Below are 27290 nucleotides of genomic sequence, written 5' to 3'. Positions count from 1 at the left end.
ATGATGCCCCACTCGAGTGCACGAGGCATTCTGGGGGGACCTCTGAGCCCTGGAGGCTGCTTGCAGCCTCCCAGTCGGGAATCTACTCATGTGCTGCCACATGTGGTGGCAGCACACGAGCAATAAAATGAGGTTAATGGAGCACCTCATAATGGAGCACTTGCTCCATTAACCTCATTTAAAGGGAGGTTGAATTAGGTGGGCTAGCCACCTGGGAACCACCGGGCTCACCCACAAGCCATGATCAGTAGAAAGTGGGCTAGGCTCTCTTAGCCTGCTTTCTACCAATCGTGGAAATAGCTTCATTGTTTGCTTAACCAGTAATGAGGTGCTCTGAATATTGTCCCTCTTTGTATAAAGATTTTTAAGAACAGTGGCTGACATGCTGTGTAGACGTACATTGGCTTAAGAGGGCTGCAAGGAGCCCCTAGCATCCCTGTTGCAATGGCCTGTTGCACAGCTGAGCAAGCAAGCAAGGGGCAGCAATTTTCACTGCTCTGCCCTCGCTCCTAAAGCCCTTTCCACTTGCATAAATATGTGTCAGGGAATAGGAAGAATGGGGTTACAAGTTGCCAGACAGAAAATAGCTTTATCTCCAAAAATGCAAAATACTGGTGTTGGGCAGTTCTCTCCTAAGAAGGGGTAAATGGCTTAGCCATCATGGTTACGTCTCCGCCCAGAGATGTAGGTTTTGGGCAGTATAAATGAATGAATGAATGAATGAAGGGCAATCTAATAGGAAAACAATGAGAACCAGGTATGGGCAAAAAGAGCTTCCAGAAGGTTTTAGAAAACCCATAAGGATTGGCAAAAGAGCCAGTCTCCCTGGGGCAATAGAATGGATCCAAGATGAGATTGCGCCATTTAGATACTCGAATGCAGGAATGTCAGGAATGTTGCAGATTTGCTCTGGGGAGATCTAAGCAATGGAGACTGCATCCAAGGGAAATCTCAGGCTGTTGGGAATGAACCATGTGGTCAACCTGATTTTAATGGACCAGAGCGTCTGGTTCCTCATAGACACATGTCAAACACTCCAGTAAGGGTGTACACCAAACTGGGTGTGTGTGTATATGTGTGCACTGTCACATCTGGGATCTAGATCCTGTAACATTGTCTACACAGACACACATGGCTTCTCCAAGGTTTCAGGTAGGAATCTCTCTCAGCCCTCTGTTGGAGAAGCGAGGGATGAAACTTGAAACCTTCTGCTCGTCCCAGAGTGGCTCCATCCCCTGAGGGGAATATCTTACAGTGCTCACATGTGGTCTCCCATTCAAATACAACCAGGGCAGACCCTGCTTAGCTAAAGGGACAAGTCATGCTTGCTACCACAAGACCAGCTCTCCTCTCTGTTCTGATGCACTGCTCTTCAGCATGCCAAGCCACTGGGATCTTGGATCTTCACAAGAGACACTGCAATGTAAATAAATTACAGTACATGAAACCTCATCAAACTTATTTAGTTATACTGGTAGAAGTAACATAAAAGATTACATACAAGATTTCTGAGTTCAAATAAGTGCAGCCTTCAAACTGATCTCCTAAACCAGCCCTGTTTTCAGGATTAAAAGCACTCGGTGCCTTACTAAAATGACCAATATGATTTTAATCCCCCATACAGGATTGGTTTAGTAGGTGTACTGTAAATACAGATATACATCAATTTGTTTTGGTCCCAACATTTGTAGCAATGGTTAGAGTTACAAACAGAACTTAAGATTAATACAAAGATTGGAAGAGGAATATAATTGTTTGTATTCAGAAATCTTTTGGTGGGGAAACAACCAATTCATATATAGGTCACTAAGATTCGACACCGACTTGACGGAACTTAATCAATCAATAATATAGTAGATTCATATCTAATTTTAACATCAGACCAGTCCTTTATGCTACCTCCACAAATATAATTAAATATGTTTTGATGAGTTTGATAATGACAATTTGAAGATAGTGGCTGAGATACTAACACTGCTTATGTACTTCCAACAACAGCATGCAAGCAGCTCTAGGCCCGCACATGTCCCAACACTTCCAAAGTGCAGGTGCTCTTGTGCAACAGCACAACTATTTTCCATGCTCTCCCCATGCTCTGAATGCTCTGAACAGTGGAAAAACATCCCTTTGCAAGTGTAGGGGCTAATGCTGCATGTGCACTACTGTTAGCATGCATGTGTTAGGATGTCACCCAGTGTCTCTTTATGGATATGGCATTTATTTAATTCACAGTTTGGAACATGGGAAGCTGCCTTATACTGAGTCAGACCCTTGGTCCATCTAGCTCAGTATTGTCTACCCAGACTGGCAGCAGCTTCTCTAAGATTGCAAGCAGGAATCTTTCTAAGCCCTGTCATGGAGATGCCTGGGAGGGAACTTGGGACCTTCTGCAAACAAGCACTGTTCTTGCCAAAACGGCCCCCTTACAGTGCTCACATGAAGTCTCCCATACAAATACCTGGGTGCATCCTGCTTAGCAAAAGGGACAGTTCATGCTTGCTACCACAAGACCAGCTCTCCTCCTATGAGTTGCCTCTGATGAAAAGCTCAGCTTGAAATGTATCAGGCATTTTGTGAAATAATTCAATACAATGTTTTCTTTACCCTTTGGGGCTTGCTCCTCTTCTTTGGGGGGCTTATTGGTGTGGATTTTCTCCTCCACCCCTTTCTCTTGCTCACCTCTGCCAAGGACCAAGATCCCTCAAAACAGCACTCCCAGAGACCACCTCTGTGCCCATTCACCGTTGTTCAGTGGCAACATAGTGGCAACACAGGAAGCTGCCATATACTGAGTCAGACCATAGGTCAGGTGTGGAGCCAGCTGAGCAGTGGCCTGGGTCCAGCCCTACCCAGCGGCCCTTCTGATGTCATCCCATATGTGTGATGTCACACACACAGGGCGTGCCAGAGCCCCAAGAGAAATCCCCTCCCCACCCAGGACCAAGTGCTTGCCCATCCTTTTCATGCAGCCTTTGCTGCCTGAAAGCATCTATTCCCCTATCTCTCCCTCCAGAGAATAGATGCTTTCAGGCAGCAAGCACTGCCTGATATGACGGGGAATGGCTTGCTCGGGCTCTTCAGAGCTCGAGAACATGCCCCCTTTGCGTGTGATGTCACACGCAAATGAGGAGTGGCCTCGAGCTCTGAAGAAGACCTATCGCTTCCTCTTCCTCTCTGGAGGGAGATAAAGGGGAATAGATGCTTTCAGGCAGCAAACTGCCTGAAAAGGATGGGCAAGCGCTCACTCGAGGCTCTTAGTAGCCTGGGCATGGGCAGTGGGGGGTTGTTCAGGGCTCTTTCGGAGCCTGAGACATGCCCCCCTGGGGGCTTCAGCAGCCCCTACCATTGGTGGCCTGGGTTGTTTGAACCCATTCTCACAATGGTGGCTATGCCCCTGCCATAGGTCCATCTAGCTTAGTATTGTCTACACAGACTGGTAGCAGCTTTTCCAAGGTTTCAGGCAAGAATCTTTCTCAGCCCTATCTTGGAGATAGGAACTTGAAACTTCTGCTCTTCCCAGAATGGCTCCATCCCCTGAGGATGCTTACAGTGCTCACACTTCAAGTCTCCCTTTCATATGCAACCAGGGTGGACCCTGCTTAGCTAAGGGGAAATGTCATGCTTGCTACCACAAGACCAGCTCTCCTCCCATGACAGTGCCAATTGTCAACTGCCATGTGCCAACTATACCCCCTCCCACCCGCAAGGCAGTGGGGTACTACTAGGAACACAGGAACATAGGAAGCTGCCATATACTGAGTCAGACCATTGATCTATCAAGCTCAGTATTGTCTTCACAGACTGGCAGCGGCTTCCCCAAGGTTGTGGGCAGGAATCTCTCTCAGCCCTATCTTGGAGAAGTCAGGGAGGGAACTTGAATCCTTCTGCTCTTCCCAGAGTGGCTCCATCCCCTGAGGGGAATATCTTACAATGCTCACACATCAAGTCTCCCATTCAAATGCAACCAGGGCAGACCCTGCTTAGCTATTGGGACAAGTCATGCTTGCTACCACAAGACCAGCTCTCCTCCCTTCTGAGAGGAAATTGAAAGACTCTTTCCATTGTTGCCTCCTTTCTCCCATTCACCAAGCTAAGCCCCACTGTGAACCTCTGGGGAGTCCCAGGCTGCCTATAGTTTGCTTAGAGTGCCCTAAAACTGAAAGCCCTAGTGCTGGGAAGGGGCTGAGGTTTGCTGGAATCTAGACCTGAGAAAGCATCATAGTACAATGCCACCTGCCTGTTGACCTGCTCTCTCCAATTCCTTCTGCTACTCTGTCCTATAAAAGGTATGTGCCAGCACTAAACCATTCATACAGAAGGAAGGGGGTAATGCATAGATCACATTGCAATGTCAATAGGAGAGAGGGGCAGAAATATTAAGGGTTGGTTTCTGGCACCAAAATCATTGTAACAGGCTTACATGATAGGAAATGCATAGATTTAGGCAATTCTTCCTTTCATTTATATGGCCATGCGCAGAATATATGCAGTTTTAAATAGGGATGTGTGAACCGGTTCGGAGGTTCGGATCCGAACCGAACCACCCCCGGTTAGGTTCGAATCCGAACCGAACCGGTGTGGTTCATTTTGAACCGGTTTGGACCGGTTTGGATTGGTTTGGACACCTGAAAATTGGTAGGATGGTAGCTGGCACCCAGGGGTACCTGTCCCCCAAACCCCAAAGCAATCAGACACTCGTACGATTTTTAAATGAATTTTTGAAAATTATTATTATTATTTTCTCATAGGATATAATGGGACACGAATGAGGCCATTATTCCTTATTGTGGAGCACCCATGGGTGCCAACAACCATGCAAACCCTGAAGCAATCAGACACCCCTATGATTTTTTATGAATATTTGAAATATTTTTAATTATTTTTCTCATAGAGTATAATGGGACCCAAACCAGTCCATATACCCTATTGTGGAGCACCTAGGGGCACAAAAGCAGGGTGGGTGGTAGACAGACGGGGTGCCTACCACCCAAAAAATCCCAAGGCAATTGAACACTCCTCTGATTATTGGTGAATTGTTAAAGTATTTTTGAGTTCCTCATAGAGAATAATTAGGATTGCAGCAAATGTATAGCTTCTTATCGGGGGGAAAGGGGTGGCCTAGAGCAGTGTGGGGTTGGTGGTAGTGCCAGGTAGGGGCAAGGAAGCTATCAGAATTATTTGAAAGGAATTGGGCAAAGGGGTAATTTTTAAGTGATTTTTGAAGTTTACGCATCTTTAAGGTTTTTCTCCATATAGAAGCATGGAGGTGTCAGCAAATGTATAGCTTCACGTCGGTGGGAAAGTGATTTTTGAAGTTTACGTGTCTTTAAGTTTTTTCCCCATTAGGTATAATGAAGGGTGTATCGCTTCACGTCGGGGGGAAAGGGGTGGCCTAGAGCGGTGTGGGGTTGGTGGTAGTGCCGGGTAGGGGCAGGGAAGCTACCTGAATTTTTTCAAAGGATTTGGGCAGAGGGCTGATTTTTGGTTAATTGTTGAAGTTTACGCGTCTTTAAGGTTTTTCCTCATAATAAGTTATAATGGAGCTTTCAGCAGCCCCATAAGTGCACATGGGGGGTGCTGGGGTGGCCCAGAGCAAGTGGTGGTGTAGTGCACATAGGGTGCCAACCACCCCCATGGGTTTCTAACCCATGGGGTACAGGGTTCTCTTGTTTCTGAGGTATTGAGTGTGGATTCCATGATAGCATATTAGAGTGGATTCATGGTGTCTCATTGAACATCTCATTTGCAATCATAGAATCCACACTCAATACTTAGGAACTACCACCCACCACACTGCGGCTCACGACACACAAGTAGACCCCTGACAGGGAGGCTGTAGCCAGACTCCCAGGCTCAGGGATCTCTCCAGGAGTTCCTACCACCCTAGGAACTACCACCCACCACACTGAACTCTACGACACCCCTTTCCCCCCGACATGAAGCTATACATTTGCTGCAATCCTAATTATTCTCTATGAGAAACTCAAAAATACTTTAACAATTCACCAATAATCAGAGGAGTGTTCAATTGCCTTGGGATTTTTTGGGTGGTAGGCACCCCTGTCTTTCTACCACCCACCCCGCTTTTGTGCCCCTAGGTGCTCCACAATAGGGGATATGCACTGGTTCGGGTCCCATTATACTCTATGAGAAAAATAATTAAAAATATTCATAAAAAATCATAGGGGTGTCTGATTGCTTCAGGGTTTGCATGGTTGTTGGCACCCATGGGTGCTCCACAATAAGGAATAATGGCCTGGTTCGAATCCCATTATATCCTATGAGAAAAAAATAAAAATAATTTTCAAAAATTCATTAAAAAATTGTACGAGTGTCTGATTGCTTTGGGGTTTGGGGGACAGGTACCCCTGGGTGCCAGCTACCATCCTACCTATTTTCAGGTGTCCAAACTGATCCAAACCAGTCCGAACCAGTCCAAACCTGTTCGGATCCGAACCGAACCAAGGGGTGGTTCAGGGGGAAACAAAACCGAACCACCCCCTCCTCGTTCGGACCCGGTTTGGATCTGAACCGAACTGGGCAAACCGGTTTTGTGCACATCCCTAGTTTTAAATGCAGCTCTGCAAAAGAATGGTTAAAAAGACAATAATTACTGTCCACACATTTATTTATTTTTGCATAGTGAGTGACTTCCTTCAAGCAGCAAAAAAAAAGGTTATTTAATTTCTATTTTCGATATCTAGTTAGTACTTCTCTCACAAGATAGATTATGTGGGCAGCATGCAATTTATATCAGCAATATCTCCTCAGGGCATGGCCTGGAAAGCAGACTTTGAGATCACTTGAACATGCCGGTTCTTTGACTTCCATCTTGCAGCAGCTTCTCTTAAAAGGTAGCAAGAAAAGTCTGCTGGCAGACTAGACAACAGTGGCCTTTGGGTCTTACTGACTGCACTTCAGACATACATAGCAGGGTTTTCTTTGGTTGTCTTTACCTTGCTCTGGCCTGCCTTTCTCTAAATCCTGCCTCTTTGTCCTTAGCTTTCACCCTAGCTAGACACACTATCCACATCCTGGTTTGCACATGCAACACTTCTAAAAATCCAGTTCTGTATTATGAAAATCCAGTTCTGTATTATGGAAATCCAAATCTTATCAGTTACAGAATCTCAGTTTACACCATATCTGAACGTTTAGTTTTAAAGCTTCACATTCTGACAGCATATAATGCCCCAGTAAAACATCTGGGATGCTTTTGTCCCTTGGATGAAAAGTTGCTGATGTTGTAGTTTATAAAGCAGCATTAGAATGGATTATCATCAAATAGGGCTGGATCTTGTCACATCTATCATATTAATGATCCTTGAACTAAGAAGTACTAAGTACAGATCAGCACAATAAACCACAATGCTCTAAAGCAGCCATTAGGGTTGGATCTATTTTATGACTGTTCACAATACTCAAAGCTCTCCATCCTATCTCTTGTCACAATTTTAGCCTTCTTGTAATTATTAAGGCAAAGGGTTCAACAAATATAGCTGCTCTCTGCCAAATATATAACTAATTTCATGGACTGTTTGAATTAAACAGTAGCAAAGAAAATTAACACTAGACAAGATCAATTTATGAAACTTAGATCTCTTGGCAAAATATTCACCTGTGACTACTTGTTACAACTCTCTCACACATTTGCAGATTTACATATTTGTCTTAAACTAAAGATTAGCTGAAGATGTGGGAGCTCTACACATTCCCCCACCCTCTGGCTTTAGGAACATAGGAAGCTGCCATATACTGAGTCAGACCATTGGTCTATCTAGCTCAGTATTGTCTTCACAGACTGGCAGAAGCTTCTCCAAGGTGGCAGGCAGGAATCTCTCTCAGCCCTATCTTGGAGATGCCAGGAAAGGAACTTGGAACCTAGATGCTTTTCTTAGGGCGGCTCCATCCCCTAAGGGTAATATCTTACAGTGCTCACACTTCTATTCTGTCCCCCATGCTGCTTAACATCTACACGAAGCCTCTGGGAGAGGTCATTTGTAGGTGTGGGCTGCAGTGCCATCAGTAAGCTGATGACACCCAGGTCCACCTGTCTTGTAAGTCAGCAGACACCAGGGAAGCAGTGGATGCTCTGAACCATGGCTTGAAGGATGTTCTGGACTGGATGGGGGCAAATAAACTACAACTTAATCCAGTTAAGATGGAAGTGCTCTGGACTGGTAAAACTGATTATCCCAGTAGTGAGGTAAATCTGGTCTTGGGTGGGGTCACACTCCCTCTGAAAGACTTTCATTCTAACTTACTTGTGGTAAACTTTGTCCACAAAAAGGGATGTGCTCATAGAGCTGCATCGTCCATCAAATAATCTGAATGACTAGAGTAACTTAGTCAGAAGCTGCATTTGAGTGCACTTGAGAGGGCATGTCAACTCCTGCCTGTGGCTTCCAGTGGCATCTGGTGGGCCACTGTGCGAAACAGGATGCTGGACTAGATGGGCCTTGGGCCTGATCCAGCAGGGATGTTCTTATGTTCTTATGAGTGTTTATGGGGCTCTAGATAGGGGGGGATATATAATATGGGAATGGTTATTAGGAACAAGCAAAAGGCAGCTACAGCTGTTCTAGCTTTTGGTGGCTGTAAGTTTAGTTCTAAGCAGTGGGTAGAAATAATTTTCTAGAGGCAAGTGTACATTTACCAGGAGATGAATTCAGCCTTCCTTTAATGAAACTTGGGGATAAATGGCAATTACCCTGAGGAACACTCATTTACTATGGGGCAAATAATTCAAAATTCTGATGCATATAGAAGTCTAAAGTAAGTCTAAATATTATTTTGGATACAACTGTGAACGAAAGAGAGAGAGAGAGAGAGAGAGAGAGAGAGAGAGAAACAAAAGCCCATACTAGTGCATTTCCTTAACTCTAGCAGTGTAGTTTAATGATACATTCTTCCTTCATATTGGAACTGATGTTGCTGAAACAGTTCAATTAGTGTCAGCCTAGCAGCAACAGTGGAAAATCCAACACAAATATGGTACATTTGGATCATGTCTTGTTCAGGAGACATCCAGCATGAATCAAGGCTGGATTGACAGCCAGAAGCCACTGAGAGCATGAAATGTAGAGAGAATTCAGGCCAGCAATATTATTCAGGGTAGTTCTTTTGTAATAATTAATCTACCAATGGAGAGGTGAGGTCATTGTTCTTATTTAGATAAATGCCTTTTTTGTGTGTGCAAACAGCTGGAAAAGCAGAAGAGAAAACAGAACGACGGCATCTGCGTTGCTGCAGTTTGTGGCTAATTTATTTTCAAATATATAAATGAATGCTTAGAAATGAATTCTTAATTGCTAATGTATATTCTTTATTATACATTACCCACTTAAAACAAGAGAGAAGGACAGAAAAGGCTCATACATGCAGATTTTGCAAAATGTGTTCTATCAATTAGCCCAGTTTCATGGCGTGTGCCCTGATAGGAATTTAAAAGCATCTTTAGTGCATAGCACAGTCTATATGCTGGAACATTACTTTATTATTAAAATGTTGTGCTTTTTGTGTGGTCCTTTCCTCCAATAATGGATAAAGCATTAAGAACAATATCCTTTCTCTGATTATGCAGATGCCAACAAGGTTAATAAACTGAAAACCGTGCATATTATTAGGAAAACAGGCCTTACATTTCAAGTAAGAACTGAAAAGATCCCTAATTGATGAGTAATTTCAAATTTGATATTTCTTCTGTCTTGGTGCAAAAGGGGAAAAGGGAGGAATTTCATAAATATATGGTACCTAAAAGAGAAGAGCCTTAATTACACCATGGACTACTGGATAAAATGATTACATTTTCTACACTGTAAATTTCATACAATTAAATGCAGCAGTGTCACCTTATAAAATGTTTCAATTTGATAATTATTTCAGTTCATTTACTCAGAAAAAAATATAAGCATGAATTTACTAAGTATCTCCCAAATCTAGTCATTTTCATTCTCCCAGACTGACTTGGAAGTTACTTGTGCTTGTCTGAACTTAAATAGATTCCTGACAAATTTAGATAACTATTAAAATTGATAATATTATGGGTGATAGCTTACTAATAGAAATTAATTCAATGCTGTGCTTCCTAGTGTTATTACCTGATATTGTAAAACTACATTTTAATATAACATTTGGGGTGTTTAAGGAAGCTTTTGCATTATTCTATTTGAAAATACCTAGGGATAAATTCCCAGAGCAGCATCCAGACTAACACTAGATAGACAGTTGCATTAGAACATTTTGTACTCACAATTGTTTTCCCCAAACTCCCCCTTCCCTCTGATGCCCCTGACATCTATTTCCCCCCAGTTATGTACTTGAGGGCTGTGGGATCTTCAGGGACATACACTGGGGGGTGGGCAGTAGAGGGAAGGGGGAGATTGGGGAAACTGTTTGCACGTGAAACATTCTAACATGAGGTCAGTGCATCTGGATGCTGCTCCTTCTTTAATTTTGTTTGCTGTGTAGTGCTTAATATGATTTCTGTACATGCAAGAATATCAGAGGGTGAATACACATGGAATTTTACCATATCCACAGTTGCTAAGGTGGTTGTGGGTATCATCGTGCCAAGCAGTGAGGAGAATGTGCCATTTCCCTGCTTCTTCATTTTTCCGATAGAATGCAGATGTGTGGTTTAAACTATCCTCATAACTTCAGAGAATCCAAGTACTATATGTTGATGATTTAATATAATACAAATAATGAAACTATATATTTGAAAGCCATCCTAGTTACATTAAATATAGTTAATCAAAGTCAATAAAATATATCAATGTATCACAACAAAGTTCATGAAAAAAACAAAGAATAAAACCTGATAATAGTGATCACTATATGTCCAATTAAGAAAATTAGATTCGATTATTCATTTCCAAAGTATCAGATGGTCAATGAAAGGGAGAAGTATAGAAAAATATTCCCATGTGATTGAAGTATCACATACTGATTGAGAGATGAAATATCCAATCAGTCTTTTAATTTTGCCAAATGTGTTTTGACCAACCTCAGACTTCTTCAGTGGTAATTATCAAAGAAATCTTGTTTCCAGTAGTGGTCTCCAGTCCCATCATAGGGATTAAACTGGTAATAACTTCTCTCTGTTGATCTTGTGATACATTGCCGAATCCAATAATGTTTTGTGCTTTTCTCTGATAAACTATTCTCATGACATTGCAGAATCATACAAATGACCAGTTTAGTATAATATGTGGATTCTGAAGGGCCTAACAGCAATGGAATTTGCAAGAGAGCATTAAAGGTAAAACAAGTAATAAGTATATTTATGCAAATATTCATTCACAGAAACATTTAACTTAGTTCTCACACATGTCTTTCCGACTCCATCCTTTTGTCTTTAAAAAGTCCAAAAACTGATCCAATCCACTTTGGGAAGAAGGGAAGTAAAACAACTGTCTAACTTGAACTCCTGGCTTGATCCAGCTTGTCTGTTTCAAGCACTTTTCTTGCAGCTTTCCATGAAGGCCCACAAGACAAATTCAAGAATTACAGCCCTGTAATTGAATAATGCATGCACATAATAAAAGCCAAACAAAATAAATACCCCCTGAATAATTAAATTCAGTAATCCAAAAACTTTGAATTTAAAATGAGAGTTAAGCTGCTTTACATTTTCACATATGCTCTAAAAAGAATGGAAATTGCAAGTTAAGGTGCCCATCTTAACTTCTGCACCATATAATAGCAATAGCACTTACATTTATATACCGCTCTATAGCCGGAGCTCTCTAAGCGGTTTACAATGATGTAGCATATTGCCCCCAACATTCTGGGTACTCATTTTACCGACCTCGGAAGGATGGAAGGCTGAGTCAACCTTGAGCCCCTGGTCAGGATCGAACTTGTAACCTTCTGGTTACAGGGCGGCAGTTTTACCACTGCGCCCCCATATAAGATGTACATATAAGATTTACATATTTACATATTTACAGATTTACACCATATAAGATTTACATATAAGATGTAAATAGGGATGTGCATGAATCAATTTTTTCATTTTGATTTGCACCAGAATTGAAACACCCCTGATTTGTTTTGGGTCTGAATCTGACCCCACTGAACCACCCCAGATTCAACTTTTACCCAAATTTTCCTAATCTGAATTGATTCGGATTTTTAAAAAGGGCCCCAGGGCCAAAGGGGGGGGGGCATTTTTCATGCACAAGCAACATACACAGCTACATCTGCGGCACCTTGCCATAAAAGCAGGTTAAGTAAGGAAGGGTGCAAAATAACATTCTGACAGTGGAACAGCGAGGTTTGGCCCCCCTCCCACCTACACAAGTAGAAGAGTGATGATGATGACAACAATGGCACACAATTTTTTGGCACTTTTTTTGACATTTCTGCAAAAGATCAGGGCCTGTGGAACTAGCACAACCTATTGTAGATGCGAGCAATCTAGTTTGAATAAAAATGATGATGATGCTAGAAGTCACAATATGACCCCAGAGGCGTATCTAGGGAAAATAGTGCCTAGGGCAAGCACTGAAATTGCGCCCCCTGTCCAAACATCTGACACCCATCTGATTCTCTGTACATAGTGCCAAACTGAATATGTGTACAGTGACTTATATTATATTGATTTTTTTAAAAAATAATTAAAAAATTTTTTAAAAATCATTTTTTTTAAAAAAGTAATTTTAAAAAATTACCTGTAGCCCCTTTGGGGGGCTTCCTAAAGGCTGGGGGGGTTGCAAAGGTTTCCCCTCCCCTCTCTGGCCTCTAGGGCCTCGCAGGGACCATTTCAGCAGGTGCGGTGGCCATTTTCTTTTAAATTTTTTTAATGGCCACTGAAAACAAAATGGCGACTGTGCATGCTCAAATGGCCTCTGTGAGGCCTGGCATGGCCTAGGGCCTCACAGAGGCCATTTGAGCATGCACGGTGGCCATTTTGTTTTCAGCAGCCATTTTTTTTTTTTTAATTTTAGAAAAATGGCGCCCCCCCTTCAAGTGGTGCCCGGGGCACGTGCCCTGCCTGCCCTCCCCCTAGATACACCCCTGTATGACCCCATCTTCATTGCAAAGAAGGAGAGAGAGAGAGAGAGAGAACCTGTCCTGTGCCCATCCATGAGGTCCCCAAAATACAGGCACAACAACAAACCATCCATGGCATTTGAATTGTACAGAACAGAACAGAACCTTATTACGGTCACAGACCAATATACAAAGAAATACAAACAATGCATCATGTAAGTAAAATAAAAAAAGAGAAGAGAGAAATGTATAAACTACTTATGAAATGCATTGCTAAAGATCAGATCGAGTTTTGCAGATTATAAAACAAAACCTGGCCACTATATTAATGATTTTTTCATCTGGGTTAAGTAATAAAAGCTTCAAGTAAAAATCATCAGAGTGTCCTAAAAACGTAGACAATAAGGGGGAGATTAGTCTCAAGTGGGCTTCCTTTAAAAAAAATAAATCACAGTGTAAAATTGAATGTGTATTGGTCTCCACTTGGCCAGAACTGCAAGGGAAGAGGCAGGCAGGGAAAGGGATGCCCTTGAACCTGCCCTCTAAAATGGCAGATGGAAGGGCGTCCATTCAGGCCAATGTCAATGCATGTCTAAATTTGGGGATAATAATAGAATACAGATAGCCTGCAGGCTTGAGATTAAACAATTGAGCCCCGAGATAGACGTTCTTAGAAATAGAAGCAGCTTCCCCTTGCAATCTTATATCAATGATGCATTGTTTGATCTCCCCCTTAGCCCAGTCATTGCCCATCTGCAGCAGAACCTCTGGGGAAAACCCATAGTAAGTTAATTTATCAATAATCAGTGAAAACCATTTAAATTTAAATGAATCAGTCTTAATGAGGGAAGCCAAGCCTGAGCTGGAGGACATAAATTTTAACCAAAATAGGAAAATAGTTCTCCAGACTCTGGATTCCATTCACAGCAGGCCAACCTCTCTTCTCAATACCACTGATGGAACACAACGAGGAACAGCTAATAAGGATCCAGGAATTTAGATTGCAAAACTTATAAATTTGCAAAGTTTTGAGGTGGACCTAATTGGGCACCATAAAACAACTAGTGATGTGCACGGACCAGTCCGACGGCCATTCTACAGGCCTCCAGACTGGTCCAATCATGGGGCAGTTCACAGTTTGAACGCCGGTGTGGGTGTTCCTTGAAGTGAGGGGGGAGGGTGTACTCACCCCTCCCACCGCTTTCCCCCCATCGGTGCATGTTTTTTGGTAAGCATTTGGAGCAGCAGGATACCTCCCTGCCGCCCCTTCCCCCTCTTGGCAGCAAAAGGCTTCAGAAAGCCTTTTGCGCATGCGCACGTCACGAGGGCTTACCAAAAATGTTTACCAAATGATTACCCAAAAATGTGCTCCGGAGGGGGGGAAAGCGGTGGGAGGGGTAAGTACATCCTCCCCCCGCCCTTAAAGGAACCCCCCACCCCAGTGCTGGACCGCAGCTCCGCGGTTCCATGCACATCTTTAAAAACAACTGAGAATACACTTTGGTGGTAAATAGTTTAACTGCTGCAGGGATAAAAGAAGCACCTCTCGAAAAGTAAAAGGAAGTTATGAGTTTTGTGGTAAGTTGAGCCGACATCAAGGAGGAATTATAATGGGCACTATGAAATCCCCCAGGGGTGAAAAACAACTTCAAGGTACTTGAAAGAATTTACTTGGGCTATCTTATGGCCATTCAAGGACCAATTATGGAGTCTAGGACATTTAGCAAAGACCATAATCTTGGGTTTTTGATAATTTATCGCGATAGCCTCTTGCGTGCAAAATTTTGATAAGAGAATCAAAGCATGTTTCAAGCCAACTGGGGTTTGAGATAGAACTGCCATATCATCAGCATATAGCAAAACGGAGATATACCTATTAGCAATTTTAGGGGGGTGGGTGATTGAATTGTATAATATATATACTGATAGACTTGAGATTATGTAGCGGGGAAGCAAAGTGTATCTGTGCATGTGTGCTCTATGAAAGGGTTAGTGGGTTTAGGGTTAATTTTTTCCAAGGCCTCAGAATGCTGCAGTTGGGGGTAAGGGGTAAATGGGCACAGGGAGGAGGCTAGAGTCTGGGCCTTCCTGTCCACTCAGAGCCTGTAGGCTGTTGGCAGAGAATATTAATACTGATATATTATGGGCACAGAGGGCTGGAGGACAGGCTATTGTTTTTTTAAATGCAAAAAAAAAAAAAAAGCTTTGGAATGGGGAAAAAGACAGAATTGTTTTTTAAAACCACGAGGCTACACTACCCTTCTAACCACCTAGTATTCGCTAACAAGGATCACTCCCACACAGAACCCCTGTTTAAACTTCTTCTAAACTAAACAACATACAACTTTTAAAATTCAATTGCAATCCAAAACGTCCCTCCAAACAGGAAAAAAAAAAAAACCCCAAAAAACACACAGTTCCAGAGACATATGTGTGTATGTGTCAAAATGGGTTCACTCACTCAGTCTAGGGCTTCACCCACATTGTGTGTCTAGTTGTCCACTTCTCTGGTCTGGTCTCTGAGTCTACTCTTTCTTCTTCAATATTCTTCTCCTTCAGTCTTCAGATTTGGGGGTGGGGCTGGGGCAAAAGCCTTGAAAATTTGGGGGAAAGGGGGTGGCTGGCCAGGTGGCCAGTAGCCACAGGGGCTGGTGGCTGGCACAGACATAGCAGGCACAGACAGGCAGTGATTCTTTCAGCAGCAGGAACGGGGTGAAAAACTGGCAAGAGCTGAAATGCCGACTCAGTGTCACACTTCACCATGAGAGCGCCAGGCCTCTAGGCATGAACCACATGCACTGCCTCATCAAATGACGTATACCAGACTGAGCAAAGCTCTGGATAAGCTGGAACTCGCCAAACCGTTTTTTTAGGCACCACACCCAAAGGTGAAATGCGCAAGTTGGGAAGTGGCAGGGCCTCGAAGGGACCCAGAATTCTGCCAAGGGACACCTCCTTTTGGATTTTCCTAAGCACGACTTCCTCCATGTCCTGGACAGACCTTACGTTTTTTGAGTTAACATGCACCCCTGGAAGCTGACACGGGATCCCAAAACCAAAACTAAAACCCTCAAACAGGTATTTCATGTTCTCCCGCAGGGGATAGTCCTTCAACCATTCCTGCAGTACCGCTAGCCTAATAGGACTAGGCCCCTTTACCTACAACAGCTGCCGCTGACCCCCTGGATCCTTTCCTACCCGCCCCAGGATCCCTGCTACTGTTCCTAAACCCCAACATCCTGGGGCAGTTCGTACTGGGATGCTTGGCCCCACAGAAGCCACAATCATGGCGAAATCTGCAAGACCGTGTGCACTGCCCTCCATTGTTAAATTCCCAACACACAAGCTGGGGTTGAACCAGCTGTTGGGAGGCCCCAGATGATGAAGAAGCTGCTGGCTCAGGAGACCTGAAGATGATGTGCCCACTGTCTGCTCTCCCACCTTTAATGGGTTGAGAGGGTGTCATGATCTGGAGCCAGAGCTCCTGGTGCTGCTTATCCCAAGCTATAGCAGGCTCCAACACGGCCCTCATCCTAAATGTCTGATCATAGCAAAACCAAGAATTGCCCACGGGATCCCTGCAGCCACAGTGAATGATATTGAAATATTTGACCAACGCCAGGCCATGGGCGGGCTGGACCTGTGTAACCACCCCCATAAAGATGTTGTAAGCTGAAAGCCAATTATCCCAATCCTGTTGATGGGCTTTTTCTTACTCTTCTTCTGGTCCCTCGCCTGTTCCCCTTCCTTAGGTATTGCCTTGGGCTCCCTGTACAAGAGCTGAAAGATGTCGACATACTCCCCATGCCAAATACGTTCCTTAGTGGCAGGGATCAAATGACGGAAACCCCACCGGGGGCGGATTTTCAGTACTGGGTTCTGGTTGCAATAGTGTGGGGTTAGTACCAACTCTGCCCTGCCAAATGCCTTGTGTAGGAAGAACCGCACCCTATCACACTTGCATGGACCCCACCCATGGGTGATTTGGGAAATCCATCTGTCCCACTTGCCAATTTGACCCCAGTGAGAAAAAAACCATGGAGACTGAAGGAGGAAGCTGGCAGAGAAGAATAAAAGCCATAAGGACCCATTGGCCATGGCCATAAACTGGCACTCACCTCACCTGAACCCTGGTCCGCAGGCAAGTTGCCCTCAGCCACCGTGGTGGGTGCAGGATTCTCCTTAGGCTCAATCAGATCCACTGGCATTGAAGGAGTCACTGGCAAAGAGGGCACAGTGCCCTGCTCCTTGAGTTTGGCTAAGCAGTCAGAGAGAGATTGCATCGGTTTGGCTTTTTTAGATGCCCTAGACTCCTGTTTAGGTCAGGAAGGAACACCTGGAGGATCCCCTTTTTCTTTGTCAGGCATTGGGCTTTTCTTGGAATTTCCAAGTGCCTTTAAACGTGCAATGAGAGCACACACCATAGTCAAATCAGGCTTATCATCAGAGGAAGAAGACTGGGGTGAGTGTGCGCAGGCGTGTGCAGAGGGCCAAAACTAACCCAACCTGTGACATTTGGGAGGAAGGTGGGCCCGTGTGAAGAGGTCTTGCTGCTGCCTGGTGCAGTGCCCAACAGGATTGGGGAGGTGGGTGCCCACTAGGAGCTCTCGCCACTATCCCTGCTGTGCCACTGCTGTGCAACAGCCATTTAAAAAGGTTTTTTTTTTAAGTGTTCACTCCCCATCCCACCCGCCCAGAGGCAAATCTTGGCTGCCTATGGGAGGCAAAAAGCTTAATCCACCCCTGTACATATAGTAAAATAGCAATAGGTAAATGGCTATCTAAGGTTTGAACAAGATAAGCCTGCACTTGCAACACTAGCAATGATCTGAGAACATCCTGTATATTCAATATCTTACCATAATGGGCACACAGCACACCAAATTGTTAGTCTAAGGGGAAGGCTGAATCATGGATAGCAGACACTAGGAGGCACAAGTCCAAACCCAGGAGAGAGCCAGAGAAACTTGGGGTTGAGCCAGATGATCCAGAGATGGAGAGTCCAGACAAGAGTAAGAACACATCAGGAGCTAAGCCAGATAACTAGTTAGGAGCCAGAAGATCTGGACAGAAGATGAGAGCCAGAAACATGCCAGGAAGAATGGGGCCACACACACAGAACTTTGATACTGAAGCAAGGCCAGAAAGCCTCTTATACTTCCTGCTGCAGGGAAAAGCCAATCAGTACTCTCCTAGGGAGGGCTTGTCCAGGGCTTCAATGCCTAGGAATCGGATGTAATGTAGCAGGCTACCACATGGAGCACTAACACACAGGGCCTTAGGCCAGCCAAAGCATGACAAAGGGAAAAACAGCCAGCCTCCATCTCTATCCCACACCTTAAAATGAAGATTCATAAGAACAGCCCTGCTGGATCAGGCCCATGGCCCATCTAGTCCGGAATTGTGTTTAACACAGTGGCCTACCAGATTCTGCTGGAAGCCTATAGGCCTCTGTAGTTTGGTATGGTGGCCATTTTGGATGCTGCCGTGCATGCGCAAATGTCCTCTGAGAGCCCCTAAGTTCCGAGCACATCCCTAGATTAAAGAGGTGGAAGGAGCCAAAGGTAGGTCTGGTGGGAGTGACTTGGTTGGGTAGGTAAGAACTGTAGTATCCCACAAGTCCTTTTTGGGTGCACAAGTAGCCCTGCCCATATATTTGAGCAGTCCTGTCCATATATTTCCTTTTACAAGTTTCCCCTTTAATACAACTGGACCCCTGTAGACATACAGTTTATATCCTAATCTCTATTTACTTTAGAGGTGTGCACAGTTTGTGATCTACCAAGCAGAATGAAATCAACCAGCCATATACTGTATTGTGGAAGGTGCTTAATACCCTCCATCTCAATCTGTTTCTGTAGTTCCAAGCTAAAGTAGGAGGTCCGTTGAGTGTCTGCTGGACCCTCATAAATAGTAGCAGGTGAGTTGAGTTTGGTTTGGTGGATTATAAATTATATAAAGTTGTTGTGCCGTCGAGTCAGTGTTGACTCCTGGTGACCACAGAGCCATGTGGTTTTCTTTGGTAGAATACAGAAAGGCTTTACTATTGCCATCTCCTTCACAGTATGAGAAGATGCCTTTCAGCATCTTCCTTTATAGCTGCTGCCCAATATAGGTGCATCCCATAATTTGGGAAACGTACCAGCGGGGATTTGAAGCAGCAACCTCTTGCTCCCTAGGCAAGTTACTTCCCCGCTGTGCCATTAGGTGGCTTACAAGCTATGTAGACCTGCTTTATAAGGGTTCTATTGATGATAATGACCAGAGAAAACTAGAGCATTTCCACAACTTTTTCAAGATTCATGGCTTCAACAAATGCAAACTCTGCATTGTTGATGTTTTAGAGTTCTCTGAAAGTGTCAACAGGCATGTGGATAAGGTTGACAATGTATACTTGGATTTTCAAAAAGCTTTTAACTTCACCAAAGGCTTCTGAAATGAGATAAGAGGACATGGTCTGGTGCCTGTGGTTATGTAAGAGAACCTGGGGAAGAATTTCATTTGGAAGCAGAAATCTGTGCAGTGGTTGGTCCTGTATGATTTCCTCAGTGTCCTGTAGAGTTCTAGACCCAGATGGATTAGAAACCAGCCCACTGATAAGTTGCCTTTTCTCCTCCACCAATCAAACTTTTATGAAAAGGGCTTTTCCAGTGAGTTGTTGCAATAAATAGTTCAGTTATTTGAATTATTATCTGTTGTCATAAACAGATGACAACAAATAACAACATATACAGGTGGCCCTGTATATGTATATTAAACATTCATGGGGGTTCCATTCCTGCCTATTTCCGCAGTTAGCAAAACCACGAATAAAGATACCTTAACTCTATGGGAATTGGGACTGAAGTGTGCTGAAAATCGCAAGAAGGGGGGGGGCAGAAATAAGCACAGTACCTTGCTCTTCTGCTCTCCAGCAATGCCCCCAAAATTCCAAATCTTCTGATCTTTTGTTCTTTTTTTAGAGTTAGGGGAAATAGCCACAAAAGTGGCTCAGCACTACAAATTGGTGGCAGGAAATGACATCAGAAGTCATTTCTGGCTACTCAAGAACATACAAAAATAACCTTATTTTTGCCCTGTGAATAAAGACTGACCCAACCGCAGATACGCAAAATCATGCATGCCAGGACCAAAGGTAACGAGGGCCACCTGTATACAAGTGTTACCTATGAAATATTGGAGAATATTCTATAGCCACCATCGCTCTATATAACAGAGTAGAAATTCATTGGACAAGGTCTCAATTCATACCTTTCATGCCATGAAAGAACCAGGCAGATATGTGAATACAATCCAGTGCACAGTTCAGCAAAATTGGTGTGTTTAAGTGATCGTATCCATGCACTAGATGACACCCTTGACTATAAAACCAGAACAAATTGGTTCTTTCTTCAGTCTGATTCTCTATCATTATATCAGCTACAGCTGTTTCAAAATGTGTTAATGAATCCCTTTCTGCTACTGGAGCCTGGACATTTAACCTGATTAGCTTGAGGGGTGATAGATGATATCTTAAATGAAACAGGGGCATGATGGGAGGAAATCCACAAAAATTTAAAGAGAGCAAGGCTCACACTTAAACAAAATTTTTAAAAGACAGTGTTTTAGTTAGTGTTTTAAAAGTGCTAGCATAGAACTTTCAGAGCAGGAGGGATTGATGTGTTATATATGCTTTCTGTAATGGTGACCATTTCATTTATGGTCAATGGTGACCATGAGAAGGAGCTATTTTGAAAATCTGTCTGGGGCAAGAGCTCCCATGTGCCTGAACATTTCTTCTTCTGTGAGCACAACAGCACATTAAGAGAGACTTATGGGACAAGTTATAAATACTTCATCTAATAAGTGATTGCCAAGGCACCTGGTATATTATAAGGCAATTATGCACTAGTTATGACTTCTGGCATTGCTGGTCTTCCCGGTATAGATTACTTAGTTCACCTTATTTTTCCATATTTTTCTCTTAATTTAAAATTTACAAGCAAATGGGTGAAATGTCTGCTTTAAAGAGAAATTGTATTGTGAAGCACTGCAGAAAACCTTGAATACAACCTTGAAAGCATGGCCATACTGTGTAGATTCTCTTCTGTGGAGTACTTAGTGATATCAAGCAACAACAGTACTCAACAGTCTAACTCTAAGGATCAGTGTTCCAACACCTGCATCAATGAGATTTCAAATTATTATTGATGCCAACTGTTGTTGTTGTTTTTCCTGGCAGGCAGTGTACCTTAACACCTGCATGCCAAGCAAAAAAATGGTAGAAACGATTGTGTTACATGGCAGGAAGAGCTTCAGTTACTCAGTTTCTGCTTGCTACACAACTGTTAAATGCACAAGAGCCCTGCAAGAAAAAGGTTGGCAATCCTAATTAACTTTTGCAAGACAAAGCAAACTTTTTTGTAATTTTTGTAACAAATAATGTATGAAATATCCATTTATATATTATAGCATTCAAACTAATATAATATATGAGAAAACAACAACAACAGTACATGGCCTCATTCTCACCCTCCCATTTTATTATAACTGTTCCCTCAAATCACACATCCAGTTTAAGCAGGATCTAATGCACCTAATACATGAACCATTTCTCCTCTTAAAGTATGACTATTCCTTGTTTATTTTTAGAAATAAATCTCTATTCCCCATGGTTGTGGATAGAATACTGAAAACAAGAATATATTCAGAGTAGCTCACAGAATGGGAATATAAACTATGAATATTGAACTTAATAGCATTATGAAACTGTAAGTTTTTTGTTTGCTTGCTTGCTTGCTTGCTGACTGGCTGACTATTTGCTCTAAAATGCCAGTCTGTTTTATGGTATGGAGTGAGAGGAGAAACTAAAATGTCTCAGTTTTCTTCTCTCATCTACATTTACTTCTTGGAAACATTCAGAATTTAATAGATTCTATAGTGTGTCACTTGGCGCACTTCAGAATCAGATAAATGCAGATGATGCCTTTTCTCATTTATGCACAGTGATTAGCTTCTTGTCCCTCTTTATGACAGTCTGTTCTGTAGTGCTTAGATTGGAGAACATACACGAATGATTGTGCCTTGTCACAACCTTAGTATGTGATCATCTTTTGGTGATGTCTGTGTGTGTGCGTGTGTCTCAAGACTGAAATATAAATTAATGCTAGTTTTGAAAGTGCGGGAGAAATTCTGTGACTATTTTCCTACCGGTTTCATTAATGAACTTGAACATGGATTATATGGGGATGAAGTGGAGCTTAATCTGGTTGGGGCTGTTTTCTAATCAATGTCAAGTGTACCCTTTGAAACGTATGGAATACTACCAAATATGAGAGCGTCTTGAGAATGTGAAGGGTATAGGGTATTATTTCAGCCAGGTTGTACCAGGATTTAGACCTAGAATCTGTTTTCAGTGCTAGGGGTCAGTCCAAAACATGTGCAGACAATCTGAGATTGCAGAGACTTCAATTCCTTCAATCGTGTGAACAGGTTCTGGGGAAAAGGTTTTTTCCATTTTTGCAGATATGTGTATTTGGAACATTTAAGGTGTGGGTGTGTTTATCTTTGAACATCTGGAGTCTATTTCAAGTTTAGTTTCTGTCCATGCAGTGAGAGGAAGTGTGAAAAGCCCCATGTGTATGTGTGTGTATGCTTTTATTGCACTGGATGGACAGCAATGTTCCTGGATCTTTTTTTTCCTTTCCTTTTTTTTTTTTTTTTTTTTGGTTCCCTGGAAAATCTCACTCCTTGCTCTTCTCCTTTTGAAAACAGATGAATGTGCCACACTCATCCTGGCCTGCTTGTTCTGCCAGTTTTGGGACTTTCTGTTCATGTTGCCCGATGTCTGTGAAAATTGGCTGACCAATGTGTGCTGCCCTTCCCATAGATATCACCAAACCTCAAGTGATGAGCACAACAATGGGGACTGCAACTGTGATTGTGACATTGACTGCAGCATCCTTGAATCTTGTCATGAAACCAGCGAGTGTCTAGAACTGGCTTTGGAGATCTCTCAAGTCTGTTATCACTAATGTAAAACAGTTGGCCGGATCCCCATGATCAAGCAGCCCTGTCGAAACTGACATTGATCCCGGAAGGATATATCCATTAAACAGAATAATAACAATACATAATAAGAATAATACTAAAATAAAAATGTATAAAGACATCATGTTTGCCAGTCAAGGCTCTGTATTATCTTGTAAATCTTAAACGTTCTGTATTGTATAACAAATAACATTCTGTTTTTAGGATTTCCTAGTTCAGGGATTCCCAGATTTTGATGGGTAGTGTACTGCTCCCACGATCTCAGACAATTGCAAGTACTCCAACAACAACAAAAGGCTTGCTGCAATAACAGTTTCTTGTTCTACTTACATTTTTCATGGAACAGAGAGGGAACTTACAAGGGACCCCCAGGAAAGCCCTCAAGTATCCCAAATCACAGTCTGAGAATCACTATCCTAGCTAGTAACACAAGTGGCGGAAGACGGAAAGCCAGAAACTGCACTCATTTGCCACTGTTTTTAAGACTCTTGTATTAAGAATTCTGAAGGGAGCAGCATTTTTCTCCCTCTACCATAATACTAGAAAATCAGGGTTACCCATTGAAGCTGAGTGGTAGTAGGTTCCGGACAAAGGAACAAAAGGTACTTCTTTATACAATGGCTAATTAATGTATGGAATTCATTGCCACAAGATGTGGTGACAGCCACTGGCCTAGTTGGCTTTGAAAAATCTACTATGTGATAGATGAGACCTTCAAGCTCAGAGGCAGAATATCTTTGACAATCATGCTGGAAACAGATAACAAGTGAGGACAATTGCCTCCATCATACCCGGAAAGTGTGAGCTTCCCACAGGCTAGAGGAAAGCTGGATTAGACAGATGTTAGTCCAACCCAAAAGAGCAATTCTTATATGAATACAACAAATATTTATTTACCGCTTTTCAACAAAAGTTCCCAAAGCAGTTTACATAGATATAAAAAGATAATTAAAATGGCTCCCGGTCCCCAAAGGGCTTACAATCTAAAAAAGAAACAGAGGATAGACACCAGCAACAGCCACTGGAGGGATGTTTTGCTGGGGCTGGATAGGGCTAGTTGCTCTCCCCCTGATCAATAAAGAGAATCACCCCTTTAAAAAGGTGCCTCTTTGCTCAGTTATCAGGGGAGTCTTATGTTCTTATGGAACCGATTCAGTTCATGTTGTGTGCTTTTTGAAATCTGATTTTCAATAAAAGGCTTTCTCCCTATCCATATGTACAAGAGAAATGCTGTTGTTATTTTTAGGACTGCAGGCAGCTTCTCTTCCTAATGGATTTATATATAAACACATATTCCACATTGTTGGTTATTATTAATAATGGATGATGTTCTATCCTTTTATAATTAAAAATTTATTTATACAGTCTCTTACAATACACATATATGCTAGGTTTAGGTCAAAAAGAAAATTAAATGAATTAGAAACCAGGCTAGTCGTAATTACAGCAAATGTGTCTTTTAAAATATCTCAAGTGAATTTTAAAGAACGTGTGCTTTACTACAGCTATGAAAGTCAACAATGTTTTTACATCTGAGACTTTCACTGTATAACAGGTTATTTGTTGCTCCTTAGTGGGAGTTAGCCTTAAGAGAAAATGAAGACACATTTGAAGAGGAAGAGAATTGCTCTAAAACTTGTTTTTATCTAGGTTGTCAACCTGGTCATATAACAATAAGAGAATACTAGCTGTTATCTTAATGTTGGAAAATAAATAAATTTCCAGACATGCAGAAAAGAATTGCTTTTCATTGTTAAAAATAACAGTATCCCACATAGAGATATTTAATGCAAGCCCCCCCCCCGCCCCCCACACAGCGCTCTCTCTCTCTCTCTCTCTCTCTCTCACACACACACACACACACACACACACTGGAGCTTAGTAATGAAAATGAGATGATTACTGTACGACATAATATGGTACATACAGTTGACAATGATGATAGGTACGTTCAGATGCTAAAATGGTGTGGAATATACATATTAAGCAAAAAGGAAATAGTATTATTATTAAGAATATTTATATGCGACTTATCAACAAAAAAGTTCACAAAACAGTTTACTTAACAAAAGGGATGAGAAGATGGTTCCCCTGTCTCAAAGGGGCTCACAAGCTAAAAAGCTGAAGCACAAGGGAGACACAGCAACAGCCACTGGAACACTATGAGCAGGTTCACACATAACGTGGAACATACTTACAAAGGTGGTAACCAATTTGTCCATGATTGCCTGAACCCACACAAAGGTGGGAACCTCAGGTTCTGGTGGGGACATAAACATAGAGATGTACATATCAGGCGGTATAGAAATATGATAGACTGATAGATAGATAGATAGATAGATAGATAGATAGATAGATAGATAGATAGATAGATAGATAGATTTCTATGACCAAAATTTGAAATTGGCTTAATAAAGTAGTTATGGTTCCACTTCAGGTGCACGTTATAAACCCACACTCTTCATGAACCTTTGGTTCATTCCAGGTTTGCTTCAACCCCTTTGCCATCAGGACCAATGACTGTGGAATGGTGCAAAACGGGCTATGATAACATCTAGGGCCTTGGTGTGAGGCCTGGACAGCCAGCATGCCACTAGCTAAACTAGGCTACTTCCAACAAATTGAGATATATGATTGTTTGCAGAGTCAATCTCAGGTCCCTCCATATCTCAGGCTGGGGGAACTTCCAGTTCCTCGTTTTGTGTGAACCCACTCTATGAATAGGAATAGTTGTTCTTCCAGACCAAGTAGCTGGTGTTAAATACAAAGGTTGGTTGTTCAGAAGGCAGGTTTATAAACTGTTTAGTGGTAGTTTTTTCATTTTTGTGTACCTGTCATTTCTGTGAGATAACCATAGAGTCCACAAACATCTAAATTATAGTGTAAACTTCAGATAAGAGGGATCAGCCCCTTAAAACTCCTGAGCCAAATCAGCATCCATAAGACCTTGTCATATAGCTGCTCCCCTCATAAAGGTAAAGTGTGCTGTCGAGTTGGTGTCGACTCCTGGCACCCACAGAGCCAAGTGGTTTTCTTGGTAGAATACAGGAGGGGTTTGCCATTGCCTCCTCCCATGCAGTATGAGATGATGCCTTCCATCACCTTCCTATATTTATTTGCTGCTGCCCAATATAGGAGTTTCCCATATTCTAGGAAACACACCAGCAGGGATTCAAACGAACAACCTCTTGCTCCCTAGGCAAGTCACTTCCCCGCGGAGCCATTAGGTGGCTCACTAATACAATAAATATAGTTTATTTTCTTTAAAATAGCATATGTTCCACTAATTGTGAAACCTTTTTCCTTTCTAAAAACTTATAAAAATCTTCATTAACAAGGCTGTGCATTACATTTGGGATTTGAGCAAATGCACAAAGAACATCCTGAGCAGCCCGAACTCCTATGTCTTTTGTGGTGTGGCTAGGAGGTAAATGAAATGGATATAACAGTTTTTATCTGCAAGATGAAAACATTCATTTTATCTTATTTAAAATAAATAAATGGTGTTTCTAATTGCTGTCGAACGTGCTTTGGGGGGATATGTCTCCCTGAGAACTGGATCCTAAAAGTGGGTGTTGCAAAGCTTCGTTGATGCAAGTGTTCTGATCAAGTGTATTGTTGATATTGTATGTTGAAGTATATTGTTGATGCATTTGGAGAGACCCAGGTGGTATTCCGGCATCGTCTCTACTGCAAATCAGCACACTCCAGTGTAATTCAGCAGTCAATCTGCTAGCTGCCTCAAATCAATATCAGATCTGTAGCTGCACACAGCTCCTGCATTTGACCATACAGTATTTGAATTACATATTGTTTGTGTCATCAAGCCATACAGTTCTTTTGGGACCACTGGGCTACCCCTAGTAAAGTATTGGCCAAGTTTTCCATTTTCAGTCAAGTCTTTACTACCAAAAAAAAAAAGCATTTCATTACATTTGTTCATTATGCTTGTTCCCTCTCCCCATAGGACTTTTATTTCTCATCTTGAAACCTATTGAAATTGAATTTACTAGGCCTGTGCACCGCTGAACATGTCAGATTTTGAGAAGACACAACACTCTCAACCCAACCGTAGTGCTGTCAGGAGGGGCCACATTGTCTTCTCCCAACTGGACTCCAGGTCCTGTAGATGCAGAACTCTGCCATTTTGTAGGACCAGCCCTTCCCTACCCTCCTTCTTAGCAGTTATGGATGGGGGCAGGATGCAGGCTTCCTCACTTCCTCTTCCTCTGGAGGCAGCAGTCAAACAGCTGGCTGAGGCT

General features: G+C 42.5%; 1 protein-coding gene across 1 annotated transcript in view; it reads left to right on the top strand.

The window, feature by feature from the left end:
* Window positions 1-23039, top strand: part of MDFIC2 (MyoD family inhibitor domain containing 2) — a 117027-nt gene extending 93988 nt beyond the window's left edge. Inside the window, exon 6 of the mRNA XM_053298031.1 lies at window positions 22753-23039. Within this exon, the coding sequence (XP_053154006.1) occupies window positions 22753-23012 (260 nt within the window). The 3' untranslated portion in view covers window positions 23013-23039. The remainder of the gene's footprint in view (window positions 1-22752) is intronic.
* Window positions 23040-27290: the final 4251 nt, after the last annotated feature.

The sequence above is a fragment of the Hemicordylus capensis genome, chromosome 2, assembly GCF_027244095.1.
Source record: "Hemicordylus capensis ecotype Gifberg chromosome 2, rHemCap1.1.pri, whole genome shotgun sequence".
NCBI classification, from domain to species: Eukaryota; Metazoa; Chordata; class Lepidosauria; order Squamata; family Cordylidae; genus Hemicordylus; species Hemicordylus capensis.
This window is presented reverse-complemented; position numbering and strand designations above follow the sequence as displayed.